The 19,041-nt window shown below is 38.2% G+C and overlaps 2 protein-coding genes across 2 annotated transcripts in view; both read left to right on the top strand.

Annotated features, from left to right (window-relative positions):
• The window catches only part of MTCL3 (MTCL family member 3), a 65,855-nt gene that overhangs the window by 25,989 nt on the left and 20,825 nt on the right, over positions 1–19,041 (top strand). The window contains exons 5-7 of the mRNA XM_039881041.1: positions 3,654–3,725; positions 8,912–10,087; positions 11,430–11,736. Of these exons, the coding sequence (XP_039736975.1) occupies positions 3,654–3,725; positions 8,912–10,087; positions 11,430–11,540 (1,359 nt within the window). The 3' untranslated portion in view covers positions 11,541–11,736. The remainder of the gene's footprint in view (positions 1–3,653; positions 3,726–8,911; positions 10,088–11,429; positions 11,737–19,041) is intronic.
• Positions 11,486–19,041, top strand: part of KIAA0408 (KIAA0408 ortholog) — a 26,491-nt gene continuing 18,935 nt past the window's right edge. Inside the window, exon 1 of the mRNA XM_039881053.1 lies at positions 11,486–11,736. The gene's annotated coding sequence lies outside the window, so the exon portion shown is untranslated. The remainder of the gene's footprint in view (positions 11,737–19,041) is intronic.

Genomic DNA, 19,041 nt, shown 5'->3' with positions numbered 1-19,041 from the left:
ATGTAAACAAGACACTTTTTCAGTGTTTCTCTAAAGAACCATCTGAAGTGCCTACTTTGCAAACAAAGATGAAAATCTGAGATTTAGTTCTAGCCTCTCAAACTATTCCCCTTTCAGAGGTTTCTGGATTTAGTGGATGAAGGTAGAGCAAGATGACAAAGAGGGAGGTGAGGAAATTTTGTCCTCATACGAAAGGGATTGTTTGGACTTACATTATGTCTCCAACTTTCTCTGACCTAAATGAATTGCTCATCTCTGTTTTATCAGAGTCAGAAATTTAAAAAGAACTTACTGGAATATAAAAAGATGATTAAATATTTAGTGAAAATTTAAATATGATACTTAAAGGTATTAAGTCGTATAAACACCTTAAAGGCAGTATACCTTTATTTAAGGGAAAATCTTATTTCATATTTTTATCTGAATTCGACACCCCACCTGAGTGATATTTAAATACAAGTAAAATAGAAAATTCCTCTTAGAAAAGAATGGCCTAGTTTCAGCATTTCTCCTACATTAATTCAGAGAGTTCATTTTAACATTGCCCACAGGATAAAGTCTAAATTTCTCAGCTACACAAGCTGATCTCAAACTTTTCAGTGTCTTCTGCCTTGTCTCTATATTGGCTCTATTTCAATTACTTATTTTCGGAAGTCAGTGACTTATAAGGCACATTCATTCTCCAAGTCTTTTCTCCTACTGTTTACTTGTTTTTGTTTGTTGAAATTTTGCACATTCTTCGATAATAAGCTCTCTTGGATGATTTTCTGTGATTTCCTCAGATCTGGAACCATAGCTGCTTCTTTTCTCTCTCAGTTCTTTGTTAGTTCTTCATTTCATGCCCTTAGTTAATTCTGCCTTATATTTTAGCTAATTATCTGCTTCCTTTTTATCATTGTAAACAGCTCTTTGAAGGGAAAGCAAAATATTTGTATGCCGTACAGTATCATATATATGCTAGAACTCAACAAATATCTGTGGAATTAATGAAACACAAAGACTAGGGGAAAAAAAGTTCTCAGAACTGGAGTATACTTTTTCTCATTTTCTTTGCATATGTAGTCCCTCTACCTCATGGGCATTTTACTTTGCCACCTTTGTGTCTGTATATCTTCCAGAGTAGTCTGATCGTGGACTCTCCTTGCTTAAAACCCTTAATACTCCTAATTTACCTTAGAACAATAATTTGACCTTGGTGACATAAACTCCCAACTTTATTCAGTGTCTTTCAAGAGATGACTTACACCAGCAGCAAATCTCACATCGCTCCTCTCCTCATACTTTGTTACAGCCATATCAAATTTCTGTGTGTCCCAGAAACGGTCTTTCTACACGGAATGTTTCATTGTTCCATTTCTCCCCTCTCCATCTTCCATGGGCTGACTCTTCATCTACCAGATGCAAAATAAGATGTTAACTTTTTTCTGGAAATCATTTCTAATTCCCCATACCTTCTCCAGCCTCAGATGGGAGTAAGTCTTTCCCCTTGGTGATCTAATAGATAAAAAAGATCAGAAAGGCTTGGGTCAGGACATAATTCCGCTTCTTCCCAAGAAGTGACTTTAGACCAGTGCCTCCCAAACTTTATTAAGCATCAGAACTGCCTGGAGGGCTTGTTAAATCATAGCTCACTGGGCCCCAACTCCAGAGTTTCTGATCCAGTAATTCTGGGATTAGTCCTGAAAATCTGCCTTTATAACAAGATACCACGTGACAAAGATGATGTCTTGGGTATCATACTTTGAGAACTCCTGCTTTGGATAATTTATTTAACTTCTCTAAGTTTTAGTTTATCATCAGCAAAGTGAGGCTAAATGGGATGTTTTAAGAATTAATTGAGATAATGTCTGTAAAGTGTTTGACATGAATTAGTACCCAATCAATATTAGTTGATATTGTTTTTACATTATCATTGCTTTCATCACACTATGAATTGCAGACTGGACAGACTATTTGCCAAGTGAACTAGGAACCCCACAGAGAGCAGAGAGTATATTGGTTTTCTTATCGTTGCATCACAAGTACCTTATGAAGTGCATTAGTAAGCACTAAATAAACATATGCTAGAATAAATGCAAATTAAAAGCATTCAATAAATAATAAATAAAATGAAGTTAGGTGCTTCTTTGTAGGTAAGATTCCCTAGTTCAGCTCACTATATTCTTTGTTTTCCAGGGACTGTTTTTGCTTACTGGTTCCTAAATTACTTTTGGTTATGGCGAATCAATCCTCACAGCTTTTGTTTCTCAGGAGATTATACAGGCAACATAGAGAACATCTTTCTGTAAGAACTAGAAATAACCACATGGACTATTCGTGTGGCTCTGTATTTTCAGTTTCATACTGAGTGAAAGCAGTTGCAGCAATGTATTCCTCTGCCTTCTGTGTCTGAACATATGCCTTCATTTAACACTGGGTATGGATTAGAAATTAAAGTGAAGAATTTAATTTGTAGTTCTTTGCAAATTCATGATGCCTCCTCTTTTGAGAAGCCTTTCCTAATTTTACTGTTAGTCTCTACTCTTGGCCTCCTTGACCTCAGAACTTTGTATTTTATATTCACTCATTAGTTCAGCAATTTTTTTCACTGTCTGCCATGTGGCAAATATTATTCTCATGGTGGTGATGCCACAGTGAGACTAAGTCCTTGCTTCACGAAATCTAAATTAAAGCATGGTGTTTACCAACTTGTACTGTAACTGTTTGCTTCCCTGTCTCCCATGCTAAATCGCAGACTTTCTAATGGTAGGTATATTATCTGATTGATCTTTGGGTCTCCAGCTCAATGTCTGGTATCTGATAGATATTCATACATATATGGATTATTATTGAGAGAGAGAAAGACCCTCTTTGTTACACTGGTACTTAGAAATATACTGCTAGTTCATGAAATGATTTGGCACTAGATATATATTATTTGACCTACAAGGGGATAACTTGTTTGAATTTCGATTAGGGCCAAGCAGAAAAACGTGAAAGATTTTACATAACAATCCAGGTTTCCAGCCTCTCTTTTCGAAAAAAGCCCTCATTTCTGTGCTGCACTAACCTGCTGAAGCTAATTCCTCCTCTGCCCGCTCCTTTACATGGCGTGTGCCTTCTTCATGTCATTACAACCTCTACTATTCTCTGTTGTATTACACAGGTTGTATGTGTATATATGTGTTGTGTGTGTTTGCATGGATGCGTGGTGAGGAAAGAAATTCTTCATATTCTACATAAATCTGCTTAAAGTTTCCCTTTATAGCTTATAACAACCTAACCCCAATTGGAAATAGTACTTTATTTCTGCTTTTTTTCTTTAGTGATGTAGAATACCAACAAGGATTTGCTTTCATTTAAAATATCTAGCATATTGAGTAACGATCTAAATTTTCTCCAAGTTGTTTTTCTGCATTTTCACAGTAGGTTTCTTGTATTTCTTAATTAATTAGATAATTGCCAGCTTCTCTTTTACGTGATGAGTATCCCAGTCCAAAGTAAAAACATATCTAAATCTATCTGTTTGGGTTTTTTTTTTCCTCCTTAATGATTATTGAACTAACACTTTTCATTTGGCTTGGTTTTGTCATATGAGATTAGGACACTTAAAAACATACAAGTGACTTAAAATTATAGTTTACCAAACTAAATATATTAATGATTTGTTTCAGCTATCCTTAAAAAGAAGAGGAAGCAAAGATTTGCCAAAATCTGAAAAAAAGGCTCAACAGACTCCCACAGAGGTAGGTATTAAAATTCAACTAGTAGAGCAAGCACTTCTAAATGTATATATTAAGCTACTTCTGTAAGAAGACATAATAGCCAGATATACTCCTATAAAACAAAGTTAAATTATGCATGTTGATTATGTAGCTATAGATGTGAGCAGTATAAAACTTTCAGTATCTTTGCTTACATAGCTAGGACTAATATCTCTATTATTATTGCATGGACACTGTAAGCACATGGCAAAATAGCATTAGTGCTTTATGTGTTCTCATGCTGGAGAACTGTACCCGTAGTGCTAATATTATTCACTCATAATTAATAAGGTCAATAGAATGGCTGTTCCTATAGTGTCAGGAATGAGTAAAGAAAGGAATGTGGTAGGCAGAGATGGTGGAGGGGAGAGGGGCTCGTAATGGCTTTAGCGTCCTAGACTGAAGTAATTATCAGTACTCATGACTGGGGAAGCAAAAGAAAGGCAACGAAAGAATAAAAATAAAACTTATAAGTTGTATTCAACATGGGCTTATTAAGAACCTTAGAAACATAGCCACTGTAAAGGCTAGTTCTGCTATTGGGGTGAGCAGAAGGTGCTGATGGACATAATGAAGGAAATTTTAAAACAGAAAAGGAAGTACTTGGGCACAGAAGTGACATTATGGCTCTCCAAAAACATTTGGCTAGATATTGACTTTTAAATTTAGTTGGAATCTATAGTAATATAGTATGCTTTAAAAAAAATTCTTACAAGGGTTTTTCTCTTAGTAACTTTAACTAAAGCAATATGTAAATATACAAAATTTGAAAAAGTTGAACTCAATTATTTTTTTAAAGTAAAGCTTATTAAATGTTTATTTTCCCTTTTGCTCTCTCCCTACTCTATTCTTGGTTTATTTTCCTCCTGGTACTTGCATTTATAGGCCGGAGTCTCCTACCAAGATTGTTACTCTTTTTTGTACCATTTTTTTCATTTCCCTAATAAATTCAAATGTTCTCTGTCACTACACCTTTCCTACTCTGTCTGTGCCATAACTTTAGCTACCTCACTCTAAATATTTTGCTGTGGGTCATTTCACATATTGCCATGCATCTTCTTTCCCATCTTATTTAGGGAAAAGTTGCTATGCGCTTGTTCTAAAACATTAAGTCAGCTTTAGTCAGTTTATTTTTTAAGAATTCACATTTGATCTATTGTCTTACTACCCACATTGACCTTTGCTTATTCTTTTCAACAAAATTCTCTACTCCAGGAGTTTCTAACTCTTTGCTCCTGGCTCTATGGACCCCGCCCACACTATGTGCATGTGAGCACCTTTCTGAAAAAGACATCCACAGCTTTCATTAGTTTCACAGTGGGACCTGGGACTGTACAACAGTCGGTATTTGCAATCCATCAGTTTTTATTTCATGAGCACAAACATCCTGGGAAATTCATAAGTATGCTGTTGTGGCCTTTGAAGTCTCTGTTATCTTTTCTAATTCATTTATTTTTCGAGGTTATTACCTATCTTTTTTCAAAAGCCTACCCCAGCAGATTGATCTGAATTGGCCTGGCTAGGAGATCTTAATTATAAAGTAGTCCATAGATAATTCTATTGCTCAGTCAAGGCTGAAGACCATTGATTCACATAATTTATCTCCTGTACTTAGCCAGGGCATATTGTAGGCAAGGACCACTTATTCAGCTTTGACTTGTCAGTGTTTAGTGTCTGGCACTCTGCAAAATTCTCAGTACACACTTCTGAAAACATCTCCCATATCTCCCTTTTCATGTAGCCACATGAAATTGCCAAGATGCTATTGATTTTATCTACATAAATGGCAATTTCATTTGGCTCAGTCTACTATTGTTTTGTGTAGCATAGCTTTGTATTTCATTTGTTTATTTGCTTCAGCTTCTTTGATGTATTTCTTACATGTTCCTATAGCAGCCTAGTGACTTTATGTACTGAGAAATGGTATTGCATAGCAATTAAGAATAGTAACTTAAGGGACAGGTTGCCTAGATGGAAATCTCTGCCACATAAGCTCTATGGCCTTAAACAAGTTATTTATTCTTTCTAGGCTTCTGTTTTCTCATCTATAAAATAGGGATCATAATAGATAGTTGTTGCACAGATTAAACGAGTTAAAATATGTAATTTTGTAGAGTGCAGTTTAGCTTCTAGTAGTGGCTAAGCCAAAGCTAGGCTCAGCTCACGTCTTTTGGTCCTTCATCATCTTTATGTTCCCCCTCCTCATACGTCTTTTGTATCTTCTTAACAGTGAGTCTTTCAGGTACACGAAATTAAGAGACAACTTGCTTCCCATCTCAAAGCATTATAATGTTTCTTGGCTAGCATTCGCTGTGAAAATAAAAGCATTCAGTTACTATCGATGAGGCACTTTCCATATAATCTCTTATTTAATGATTTCAACATTTATATATGGTATTTTAATGCCCAGTTCTAAATGCAGCCTACAGTAGTTACAGGATGAGGATGCAAGGCATATTGGCATAGAGGGTTCTTAAACTCTTGCCATTGTAAAAACTATCATACTTTATGTCTTGAAAAGATTCCCTCTTAAATAAATAAAATAATGATCATGCCTATCATTCTCCTTCCTGCTAATGATTTTGTTACATGCGGTATATGTTCAAATCTTAAAATAATTTTTATGTTTCATTCGGTTGGGAGAAGAGCTTATATATACACAAATCAGATATCCTTCTCTTTTTGCTTAACATAGCCCAGTCAAGTGTTATTCTGCTCCAATCTGTGACTTATGTCACACCCTCTGCTGTTTTGGTTAGATTCAAACTGTAGCATTATACCTTTTTCTTTTTCTTTTTCTTTTTACTAGCGAATAAAGGCCTTGCCTTCTAGTCAAAGACTTCTACCATACATGTAGCCCAACCTAGCTTCCCAGTCTCACCTACTCTTCCTTCTCAACAAAACCTAGCCTATGTAAAAAGATGTTTGATAGTCATATTGTTGGTCACTTTTCTATTCAAACTTTTCTGTTCCATTGTAATTCTTGGCTTACATGACCTTTGACTCTCATCCCCTTCCCCACCCCCAAACCTTTAACTATTTCTTATCTGTCCTCCTTTTGCTTTCATCTCCTCTTGGGTTGCCTCTGAAACCATTGCAATAGCTTCATCCATCACCTCTATGCATTCCATTCTCATGTGCTCCCCACTGGACCTGAGCTCTCTACAGGCCCAGAAATGTAATCTTCGTAGTCTTCCACATGGCTGTTTCCACTAGGTATGCCTCCATTGATACACCTCAAAGATAGCATTTTACATATTTAAACCCATATTTTTTATGGGTTTAAAAATCCATATAAAACCTGCTCCTCTTTGTTCATTCTTTACCTCTGTTATTGGCAGAATAATCCATGAAGACATCTAAAGTCAAAACGTCATCGTTATCTTTGATTCTTCTGCTGATATGGTATTAAACATTGAAAATGTTCTTGATTTCATCTTCACTGAATTAGTTTGAGGGTCCCAACACATAGTCTCGTACAGGACAACTTCTGTCTACCTTGAGAAATGGATTCTCCCATCAAATCTTTCTGTGATATAAATTCTTATCCTTCCCTCTCTCTATGCTCCTGAGTTTCTCTCATCTCTCTGTGCTCCTCTCCTTTCTTCTAAAGTTGTTCTAGACAAAAGTATACAAATCAACACATCTGATTTCTTTTATTTCACCATCACCCTACTTTTCTCCTCTTGCATTTTTCTAGAGGCAACATGTGCAATGGAAAGAATATGAGTTTTGGAATCAGCCTGAATACAGATGTGCTCTGTCAATTATTAACTTGTGCTCTACTATGTTAATAAACATCTCTGAAGCTCAGCTGCCTTATCTGTAAAGTGGACATAGTATCACCTTCCTCACAGGACTTATGTGAGGATGTAATGATATAAGGAATGTTGATGTTCAGGCTCTACCACCCAGCAGCTCTCAAACCCTTCCTACTCATTTTCATTAGGAGATGGGAGGAAAGGAGACCTGTGCCCCGTTCTCCATCTTCTTCTATCTCAAAGGCTCTGGGTCATATTTACTGAGCATCTCAGGCAGCAGCTCATTATTCTTCTCACCTTCACCATCAATGGCTGCTACATCTTTACCAGAATTCATCTCCAAAACAGCTGACTCAGTGCTGGAAAAGGAAGGCATTTTTATTCCTATTTAAAATGAGGAATCTAAAGTCCACAGAAATTACATGGTTGGTCCAAAGTACATACTTAAAAAAGAATTTGGAGAAATTATCCTTAGGAAATATGTCCTTGGACATAATAAGGTGCTTTTATATTAGCTCTCAGAGAAAAAGTTGATTTCCATTTATCTGTTTGTACTTTTCAATTTAGTTAATGATTAGAGTTTGAAAGTTGTCCTAAGAATGTGTGAGAAGACCTTCAATAGGGTCTACTCCATCATCCTTTTATCAGGCAGAAGCAACTCTCCATTTCTTCCTATTCTAAGAGTAATCTAGATGGAACCTACCTATATCTCCTTGCATGGGCCATTCCAGCATTAAACTTTACCTACTTCAAAGACCTTTAAAAACAATTCTCCCTTGAATGAAGATGGAGGGCAATGACTTTCTGTGTGGCACAGTGACTTTCTTAGTGTCAGACAGAACTGAATTCAGATTTCACCTTTGTCCTTTGCTACTTATCAGCTGTGTAACCTTGAACAAGTTACTGAACATTTTTAAAGCAGATATTTTAATACCTACTCATAAGTTTACTCTGCACATTAAATTAGGTCCTTCTTGTAAAGAATTTCACAGAATCTGGCTGCTAATCAGTGTTCAATCCACAGCAGTGAGTGCATACTAACCACATGTTCCTTCCAGGGAATAGGTTTCATATGAATTACAGTCAGGGGGAATTTAAACCGCATAAACAAACAAATGATAGCCAAATAGTTGTGTGCAGTTACAACATATGATAATCTCTGAATAGTGATGACCACTTTTTTTTCTTTTCTCATTTTATTTCCGGCTTGTAATATTGTCCTAATCTTTATTTGTCAAAGAATTTAAATGATTTGGAGAAGATATAAAGCATCTACTTCTCTTTCTCCTCTCATTAAATCTTAAGTACAGGAAAAAGGAATAATTTGTGCAGGTGTCCTCATTCGGTTGTTTTCTTGATTTACATAAAAATGATCTCCCATCCTCTTCCCCTCTTTTCCCAAATAAGGAGGACAATGAAGATCTGAAATGCCAGCTGCAGTTCGTGAAGGAAGAAGCTGCTTTGATGCGAAAGAAAATGGCCAAGATTGATAAAGAAAAGGACAGATTCGAACACGAGCTCCAGAAGTACAGATCCTTTTACGGGGATCTGGACAGTCCTTTGCCCAAAGGGGAAGCTGGGGGGCCTCCCAGCACCAGGGAAGCTGAGCTCAAGCTACGGCTGAGGCTGGTGGAGGAAGAAGCCAACATTCTAGGCAGGAAAATCGTCGAACTGGAGGTGGAGAACAGAGGCCTGAAAGCGGAACTGGACGACCTGAGAGGCGATGACTTCAACGGCTCCGCCAACCCCCTCATGAGGGAGCAGAGCGAATCCCTGTCGGAGCTGCGGCAGCACCTGCAGCTGGTGGAAGACGAGACCGAGCTGCTGCGGAGGAACGTGGCCGACCTGGAGGAGCAGAACAAGCGCATCACGACGGAGCTCAACAAGTACAAGTACAAGTCCGGTGGCCACGATAGCGCGCGGCACCACGACAGCGCCAAGACAGAGGCCCTGCAGGAGGAGCTGAAGGCGGCGCGCCTGCAGATCAACGAACTGAGTGGCAAGGTCATGCAGCTGCAGTACGAGAACCGCGTGCTCATGTCCAACATGCAGCGCTACGACCTGGCCTCGCACCTGGGCATCCGCGGCAGCCCTCGCGACAGCGACGCCGAGAGTGACGCGGGCAAGAAGGAGAGCGACGACGACTCGCGGCCGCCGCACCGCAAGCGCGAAGGGCCCATCGGAGGCGAGAGCGACTCGGAGGAGGTGCGCAACATCCGCTGCCTCACGCCCACCCGCTCCTTCTACCCTGCGCCCGGGCCCTGGCCCAAGAGCTTCTCCGACCGCCAGCAGATGAAGGACATCCGCTCGGAGGCCGAGCGCCTGGGCAAGACTATCGACCGGCTCATCGCCGACACGAGCACCATCATCACCGAGGCGCGCATCTACGTGGCCAACGGGGACCTGTTCGGACTCATGGACGAGGAGGACGACGGCAGCCGCATCCGCGAGCACGAGCTGCTCTACCGCATCAACGCGCAGATGAAGGCCTTCCGCAAGGAGCTGCAGACCTTCATCGACCGTCTCGAGGTGCCCAAGTCCGCGGACGACCGCGGCGCGGAGGAGCCCATATCCGTGAGTCAGGTACAGTTTTGCCTATTGCGAGCCACGGTGATGGCGAGGCTGGCCCGCGGAGCTGAGGTCCTCGGTGGGGCGTCACCGCGCACCGACTTCCACGCTCCGCTTTAGGGACGTCACAGCTCAGAGCCTCACTGGGCTGGAAGCCCCACGGAGCACCTGTTCTTTCTCACTGTCCTTCAGGCCTGAGGTTTTTGTCACTCAATCACTTAGTAGTTATTTCTCCTTTTTCTTTTTTAAACATAAATTTACCCCCTCACCCAAGTTTTTGTGTAAAGATTAAAGGATTTCTAAGATTTATTATTATTGTAGGTCAACATTTTCAGCATTACTCTACTAATTCTAATAGATCAAGCTGCAAGAAGATCCCGAACAGGAATCTTCAATTGTTGACTTGTGATTTTCGAGCCAAGACTCGAGTTTAAAATAATTTTTAAATATGAAATCAGCAGTAAAGAGAGATGATATTGTGTCTAGAGCCTATCAAAAAGAATAAATGAAAGCCATTCCTTTGCCACAAATTGAAGTAACATGATTATTATTTCTAGAAAATATCTCTATCAGCTTTGTAGTGCAGACTCTCGAGACTACTGAACGAGTGTTATACTTTAGCTTTAAGGCAATACTAATTTGGGAAACCAGCATTTTTCCCTCATCCTAATTTGTAGCGGCACACCCGATGAATTGGACTGAGCTGCTCTAGCCAGGTATGGTGGCCAAAGACCAATGCATTTTATCAAGAGTTAATCACCTAATAGATAATTCGTAAAACGAAACAGGCAGTGCTACCCTCTCTGGCAAGCCTGGTGTCCTGTATCTATTGGAGAACCTGTGGAAGTACAGCAGCATGCATGGCTTTTAAAGACACACAGGAAGTTTAAATTTAAAAAATCAGTTTATACACAGAAGCATGACTGACATTAGATTAGCTGCCTGTTAGTCACAACTAGAAAAATTGCAACCCTATTGCTTATTGATCTTGCATGTTGCTCTGCTTTGCTATGGAAAAAAATATATATTTATGATAAGACTGTTAGATTTTTAAATGTTGAAACTTATTTTCTTCTTTTTATTGTAGCAAATAATTGGTTTTTAGTTTCCTTGTTGCAGCTTTTTGGATACTTAGAGCATGTGATTTTTCAGTTATACTCTCAGGGGTAAAAATAGAAGTCAGAGTGAGAGAAAACACTGTGCATAATAAGCTTTCAGATTTGGTAAATAGAGGCTTAAGGAAGAGTTCTGCTTTATCTGAATTTGAATGAATGCTTAGATTAGTTGATATAAATGTAAGTTTTTAAATATTATTATTAATTAACTCTTTTCTTTGTCTTTGCATTTACCTTCCCAGATGTTCCAGCCTATCATTTTACTTATTCTCATTCTTGTATTATTTTCATCACTTTCTTACACAACAATATTTAAACTTGTCTTCCTTTTTACGCTGTTTTTTGTACTGTAAATCTCTCATCATTTACCATTCATTATAGTATTTTCAGTTTGTTTATTTTGTTCACCCTTCAAGACAAGAAGTAAAAGAAGTATAATTTCTGTAGTAACCAATGCTATAAAAACACTGAAGACTGCTTATTTCTTTAAAAAGACCCATCTTACAACTATCAAATTCAATAAGAAGCCGAAGCACTAAAATATTTCAGGTAAGGACCTAAGTGTGACTTTTTTTATGTAAATAATTTTAATTTTTGCGTCTGTTTTTTACATCTTAATTACTCTTCTTGATAAATAATTGGCAGAATGACTGTAAAAATTGGCTAAACCTCTCAATTATTTCTCAGTAATTGAATATTGTGATAATTCAAAAGCTAGACATTCACAAATTGGGCACATTTCCAAAAATATGTAGGTTTATAAACTACCTTTGCTAAGTTGCATTAGACTAACAAGATAATTTTCATATCCAATAAATATCTATGAAAATTTTGGTGAATGAATGAAATGTGACCCTTATGGAAACTGATTAATTAGTTGCATTGATGTTGGTGTTCTGTCTAAAGAGATGTGTTTGGAAGCATGAGAGTTTATTAGGCCTTAGTTCATTGAGAAAATAATTATCCCCATCCTGCATTTGACAAGCTTTGAACCAAAATAGCACTTCTGCATTTACCTATTATACTTGGAGCCATATGTTGCTAATCGAGTTTGTTGCCTGGAGTCCTGTCCTCTATATTACAGGGGTCCCCATCCCCTGGGCCATGGACTGGTATCTTTCTGTGGCCTGTTAGGAACCAGGCCATACAGCAGGAGGTGAGCACCTGGCGAGAGAGCAAAGCTTCATCTATATTTGCAGCTGTCCCCCTGCGCTAACATCACTGCCTCAGCTCCACCTCAGATCATCAGGCATTAGATTCTCAAAGGAACACCAGTCCCCGGTGCCAAAAAGGTTGGGGACCACTGCCTATAATATATTGTCACATGGAACTGTGCTGGAGCAGAAAATATGCTAGAAATAGAGTATGTGAAATGTTTTGAATAGGGAAAACTATAGTCATTCTCTAGAATTTCATTAAATCACAAACCAAAGCCAGTAATATAGTTCGAGTCAGAAGTACTCTCTAGACATAAACTTAGTTTGGCGAACCCGAGTACCCACTTTCTCCTCCTCGCTGAAGTGGCCTGGACAGGCACCATGTACCCAGAAGGCCCTATTTGGTTCATCTCATTGGCAGTTTACCCAGTGGAAAGGTAGAATGCATCAGTGGCACCCAAGATTCATAAATTCAGGCACTCATTGAAGCCGCATACTTGGAAATACTCTGAGTAGTTGGTGGTTATGAAAATCTGTTGGAAAGTGAAGTATCTTGCACGTCAGTATGAAGAATATTATGTGGAGCGTCTTTGTTCTATTCTGTAAGGTGATACTGGTAACAGAATTTATTTTGTGACCTAATGCCCAATACCTCCATTTCCTTTTGAGTATTAATTTTAAAAAAGAAAAAAAGAAGTACTTAACAGTAGTTGAAAATTCAGTTTAAAATAACTGCTTTTGATCTCCATTTCTTTTTTATCTCTTTGATTTATATTTCATTTTGTTTTGGAGGGGAGGAGAGACCTGGAGTGAGAAGTGGTTAACCAGCAGTTGGAATCTGTCACTACACATTTCTGGCTTCTCATCTTGGAGATTCAGAAGGCTAGGTAGAACTTTATGACAAAAAAGAGTGAAAAAGTTTAAGTGCTATATTTAATTATTTATTCAAGCATTTATTTATTTAAAAATTTTATCTCAAAGAACGAAATTACTTTAAAAAACAAAATCTGTCTGTTAGATCCTTGATAAGTCTCCAGGCCAGCATCTCAGAGGAACCATTTAGGGAAAGGAACTGAAAGGAACTGTTTGAGGGCTGAAATTTATCTGAAATGTTTATTGCCTTTGGAGCCAGATATACCCAGCTAAACAGCTACCTTTGGAGTATTTGATAGTATGTGGAGATGTGGGTTGTCACATGACTGAGAAGCTCTACTGGCATTTAGAGGAAAGGGGTTAGAATTTCAAAGCATTGTCCTGCCCTGTGGGAAACATGGTTATATAGTGCACTTGTTTACTTCAGAAGTCTCATGGATACTTACTACCCTGTGTGGCTTTAGGAAGCTCGCTTCAGAATGCTAACCTTCTGTATCATGAGAGGAATCAAGAACTAAATAGTTAGATCACTGGTTCTCAACCCAAGCTGCATATCTGATTTCCCGGGGTGTTTTTAGAATTGAGGCCCTACCTAACACTAATTCCAACTGAATGTATGGACCCAGGCATTTATGTGTTTTAAAACTCCCCAGAACCACAGCTTTAGATGTTTGAATTATCTAAGACATATATATGCAGCTTATACCAAGGTTACAGTAAACTATGTGATACTAACTTTATAAAATCATCAGTTGTCTAGGTTTGAGTACACCTTAAAGTTCCAGCCATTTGGTGAATATCCAGATCCTCTCTAGAGCATTTCTATCCTTGTCATACAGCCTTTTCAATGACAAAGCAGTTCTATTTCCACACTGATGATAGTGTTAGAAAACTCTCCTTTCACTAATACCAACAAAATCGGAGAAGACAAATAGGAATAATACATGACAGAAAGGAGAACCAAGATGAAAACTGTGTGTACAGGGTCACACACACACACACACACACACACACACACACACACAGATCAGGCACACGTGCACATTGAAAGCCTCCAGATGATCCCACACATACACCTTGACAATCCACTGCTTTGTCATTATATAGTTATCTCTGCTGCAGAGCTTCTCCATGTTTATAGAAAGAGGATATGGTGTTCCACAAATCCATCAGGAATGATGTGTGCCAACTGACTCTACCCTCCAAACCAAGGTAGGAAAGAGCATACACAAGAGATATGAGAATGAAGCAAAAAGGTAGAGCATGAATCTTTGGTCTATTTAACAACCATTTTTAAGTATGTACTATTTTCAGTAAAGAGGAAAATGAGGTTCAGTTTCTACTCTTTTTGGGCCTCTAATTGGTTGATTGAGCAGGATAGACATGTAAACAGCTAACTCTAATATGTATTCTTAAAGAATTGCAAAAAAGGCCTTGTGGTTTTAATTGCTTATTGGACACCTGTTGGCATGTTAGATATTCCTAAGAAAACACAATAAAATTCTTAGGCATTCTGGGATGAGATGCCATAAATATATGCAGGGGTGGTGCATATACCCCCAACAGTATCTTATGACCTGGATTAGGAAGGATTGGCTAACCAAGCGAGATCTGGGCTAACCGAAACATGAGCCCCACCTTCAGGAGTTAAGGTCATCCTGGCAACAGGGTTGTTAATCTTACCTTTGAACTCCTAAGACATTGATTTTTCTAGAAGAATTTCATGAGAATCTTAGACTCAATCCAGGTTCTCCATATATGAACCCCAGTAAGATGTTGGGGAAAGGAAGCAGGACTGACTTGACTACTGCTCACAGACTGTGGAGGACTGGAGTTCACTCTGACAGCCCCTCTGAAGTTAGTGAGGCAACTTTACCATACAGTCAAAGTTCAGGGGAGTTCTTTCCAACTCTGCCCTGCCCACTCTGTAGCTGGCTTCCCGGAGCCTGCCTGCATGTGTGCATGTTCCTCTCACACACTGTGGTGCACAATGAGAGCTGCAAAGAATTCAGACCTGCCTCCATCTTAGGGGACTGCTGGGGGCCAGTAGGTGGGAGGTGATCTCAGCAAACTGCCAGCAGGCACGAAGTGAGTTTGTCCCTTTTCTTATTCTTCCTGGAACTTCAGGCTGTTCTGTGAATACCCAGGATCTAGGGTACATCTGTTCCTTACATTACAAGACACAGACATGGGAAGAGAAGTTAACAAAGACAGTGCCCACAACCTCAGAAAGAGTTTCCAGTATCTTCATCCTCTCCCCTTTGATCCTGTTACTTGCATTGTATAAAGCTAGTTCTAAAAGTTCTAATACCCTAGCTTCTTAATTCACCAAAAGAACAAAATCTCCCCATTATTGATAGATACAAAGATCTCCTATTTGTGCCTTTGAAGCTATATTATTTAAACATCATGTTGAAAATAAATTCAAACATCATGTTGAAAATAAATTCAAACTTTATTGTAGAAAATTCTCTCATGTGCACATTCTTAGCTGTAGGAAAGAGTGTCTTTAGTAATTTGGCCTAATTTAGGAAAAAAAGAATTCCATTGGCTATTTTTAGGCATAACTGACTCGAACTCATGAAACAAAGGAAAATTCATTGCTGAGCTTGGAATGTGTATTGGCCTGCATTCCCCAACCTTCACTTCAATTTGTGTGGCAGAGACGGGTATGGCTGTTTAATCAGCTGCCTATGAAGTTTGGAATGTCGCCTTTGAACCTCAGCCTTAATTTCAACTATTCATGCAGCGTTTGTAGCTACATCCTTGTAGAACTACAGCCGCTTTCATCAGATGCCTAATTGAATGTAAAGATTGAAAAGAAAGTGGTAGAGGATAATATCAGAAAGTGAGAAAAGTTGACTGTTTATTAAACAACTGGGATTTGGTACAGTTCAGAAACAGTATTTGTGAAGACAGTAATGCTTAAATCCAGTTACAAACCAGTTAAGTCTAGTGAAAGATAGTTTTGATTTTATGTTTGTAATTTTGGTTTCACTTTTGGGAGAGGAGGTGATCGTGTATACATTTTGATGTAACTAACATTTCCTGAGTAGGTCCTGGTATTATCAACAGCCTATCTGTAGAATTTCAGAGGGAAACTCAGAGAGTTACAAAGCTTTATTGCCTGGATATGGCAGGAAAATCTTCATAGAGACTGTAACAAATGTGCTTCACTTGTCTAAGTTTGAGTAGACCTTATGCTTCTAAACAGTGCTTTTGTGTGGATCATTTGGGAGAGGGGGCCATGGTGGTAGCTGTTTAAATGTTGCCCATTCATAGAATCTCCAAAGGTCCTTTCCATGTACCTTAATAAATATACACTTTCTCTGCTAAAAGACCCAGTCACTCTAAAGTACTCAGTAACAGTTTTAAAATAATTCTGTGGCTGTCCTGGTGAAGTTGTCAGTAATTTTTAAAACACTTCCAGGAACAACTTTCAAATAGAGTACTGTTAGAACCACACTTGCTCAGAGACTATGAGCAGCAAGTGTAACACTTATTTCTTAAAAATAAGGAGAAACTTCAGAAATGTCCACTTTTCACTGTCTACTGTTAAGTCAGGCTGTGTTACCCTAAAGAGCCTCATCTTATATCTCAGATGTTTATGTTTAATAAGCTCAAAGGTATTGACATTTTCTGAATTTTCAATTTCATTGTTACAATTATAAAAGATTTTTTAGTTTATAGTTGTATGAGTTTTCCTATAACCATTTTTCCAAATAGGGTACCATCAAAACCTACATCTAAACATAAAATTGCATGAATTTATAAATTCATAAAATTGACTATGACATGAGAATATATAATCAGTGGTTTTTAGTAATTATTTAGCCTTTTCAAAAATATTCATGTAACTTTATTGACTGGTGTATTAGAATGTTTCTTTGAATGTTGTCTAAACCAGACAACATTCAAACTCAGTTTAGGTATTTCAAACCTAGTTCATATTACTTTTCTTTTGTTTTGATGATTTTTGCTTTAAATTGTCAGTCCGTATTTAGATATCTTAAATAATTGAAAGTTTTTTATCTTGTACCAAAATAAATATTAAATAAACAGTGAATTAGAGGACTCTGCACACACACACACACAAAACATAGAATCTTTCATAAAAATTTAGAACACTGACCTATTTTACAAAATGAGAAAATGACTTTGAAGTATTCAGGAATGGTACAACTATTTCAGGAGCTTCAATATTCTGCACACTCCAGAGATGGAGCTCTGGAGGTTATCGACTGAATAAGTGTGCTTTATATGTTTATTTTCTGTAGTCATTTCTAAATGTTTTGAGTTGAGCTGCTTATTAATCTATGTTAACAAATAAAATGCAGAAGTGATTCTCAAAGGCTGGCAAACAACATTTGTACCTTTCTAAGGTTGTCCAACATAATGTACATTTAAAGTCAACAAGTCAGCTCTTTAAATTCATCTCAAAAGTACCTGCATTAACCTAGGCCTTTGAAAATTAAGAGGATGTGCGGGCAGAGAGAAGCTCATCAGTTTTCCCACTTGCCTCAAATTCTTTAGTAGGGGAGGGGATTTAAGAGCATTAAAAAAAAAAATAGAGTCTTTTCTTAAAGTCAGAAAACTCAGTTTAGTGTCTAGTTTTTAATTCTCTTCCTTTTCATGAAAATGTGCAATATTTGCACAATCCATATCTCTGTATCAATACCTCTTGAACATATAAAATAGAGTTAGCTTTTTAAATAGAGCATCCAATGTGTCAGCTCAGATCAGTTATTTAGAACTTTAGAGGAGGAGTTTAACATGACAAATCAGCCAAATTAATTTATTCTGGGCTTTAGATGACTCTTAGGAATCTGAGCTCCTTTGCCTGAAAGGAAATGTGAATCTGCTGAGATACAGGACCATTGCATGGAGAGTCTTAGCGTTACTCTAACTGCTTAGGTTCTATGTATGGAAAAAGCCACATCAAGCAGCCAAAGGAGATAATTGAAAGAAAAATGAGGATCCCGAGCATTGGACCTCACAAATCTTGAGGTGAGAAGGCCTCTAGGAGGAGAAACTTGTGTCTCTGGCCACACTCCTCACTTTAGAAGGAACGTAATTTATTCATATCTGAAGCACTGATATTTGTAGGAAGCAGCTGGATTCAAAATAACAGGGTGGATTCAAAATAACAGGGTGGATTCAAAATTGATAAGAAAAGATGAAGTTATAGGAACCTTACTGTTCAAAATATTTCAATGCTAACAACAACAATAACAAAAGACCATAGTTTAAGGGCCAAGCACAGCATCAAGGTATTGTGTTTATAGTCTCATAGGGACTTAGTGAGAGCCCTTGGTGTGTAGAATGGGTCTGGCTGGCTTTGCAGAAGTCCTCTGATCAGAGTGTGACTTGGAGCCCCCTTCTGTGCCCTCTCCAGATCTTTTATCTCAGCCTTCTCACATCATGATGCCACATTTCTTTTAAACCCTCAAATCTAGCACCGACTCATATGGTTCCTCATTCTGATCTTCCCTCCATCTCCCCACTCCATGATCCATGAATAAAACAAATTCTTTTCCTGAGCTCCAAAGCTTACCTTTATTGACTTGTCTTTTCCAGTCTTTTCTGCATGCTAGCTGTTCTTTTCTGTTTCAAGGTACAACTAGCTTCCTCTGCCAATGCCATTTTATTAGACAATTACTGAATATATAATGCTGTCACTTAATGGTGATAAATCTAACATGTCTGGTAGAAGATATTGGTGAGCTAGCAACTCTCTGGGGGCAGGAGGTGAGAGAGAGCGGTATTAATTCCTATGTCCTTCAGTTTATACTCACTAAATGGCCTTTCTTTTAGCTGTGCTTTA

The sequence above is a fragment of the Pteropus medius genome, unplaced genomic scaffold, assembly GCF_902729225.1.
Source record: "Pteropus medius unplaced genomic scaffold, Ma_sr-lr_union100, whole genome shotgun sequence".
Taxonomy (NCBI): domain Eukaryota; kingdom Metazoa; phylum Chordata; class Mammalia; order Chiroptera; family Pteropodidae; genus Pteropus; species Pteropus medius.
The sequence above is the reverse complement of the archived record's forward strand: the minus strand, read 5'-3'. Positions and strand labels throughout refer to the sequence as shown.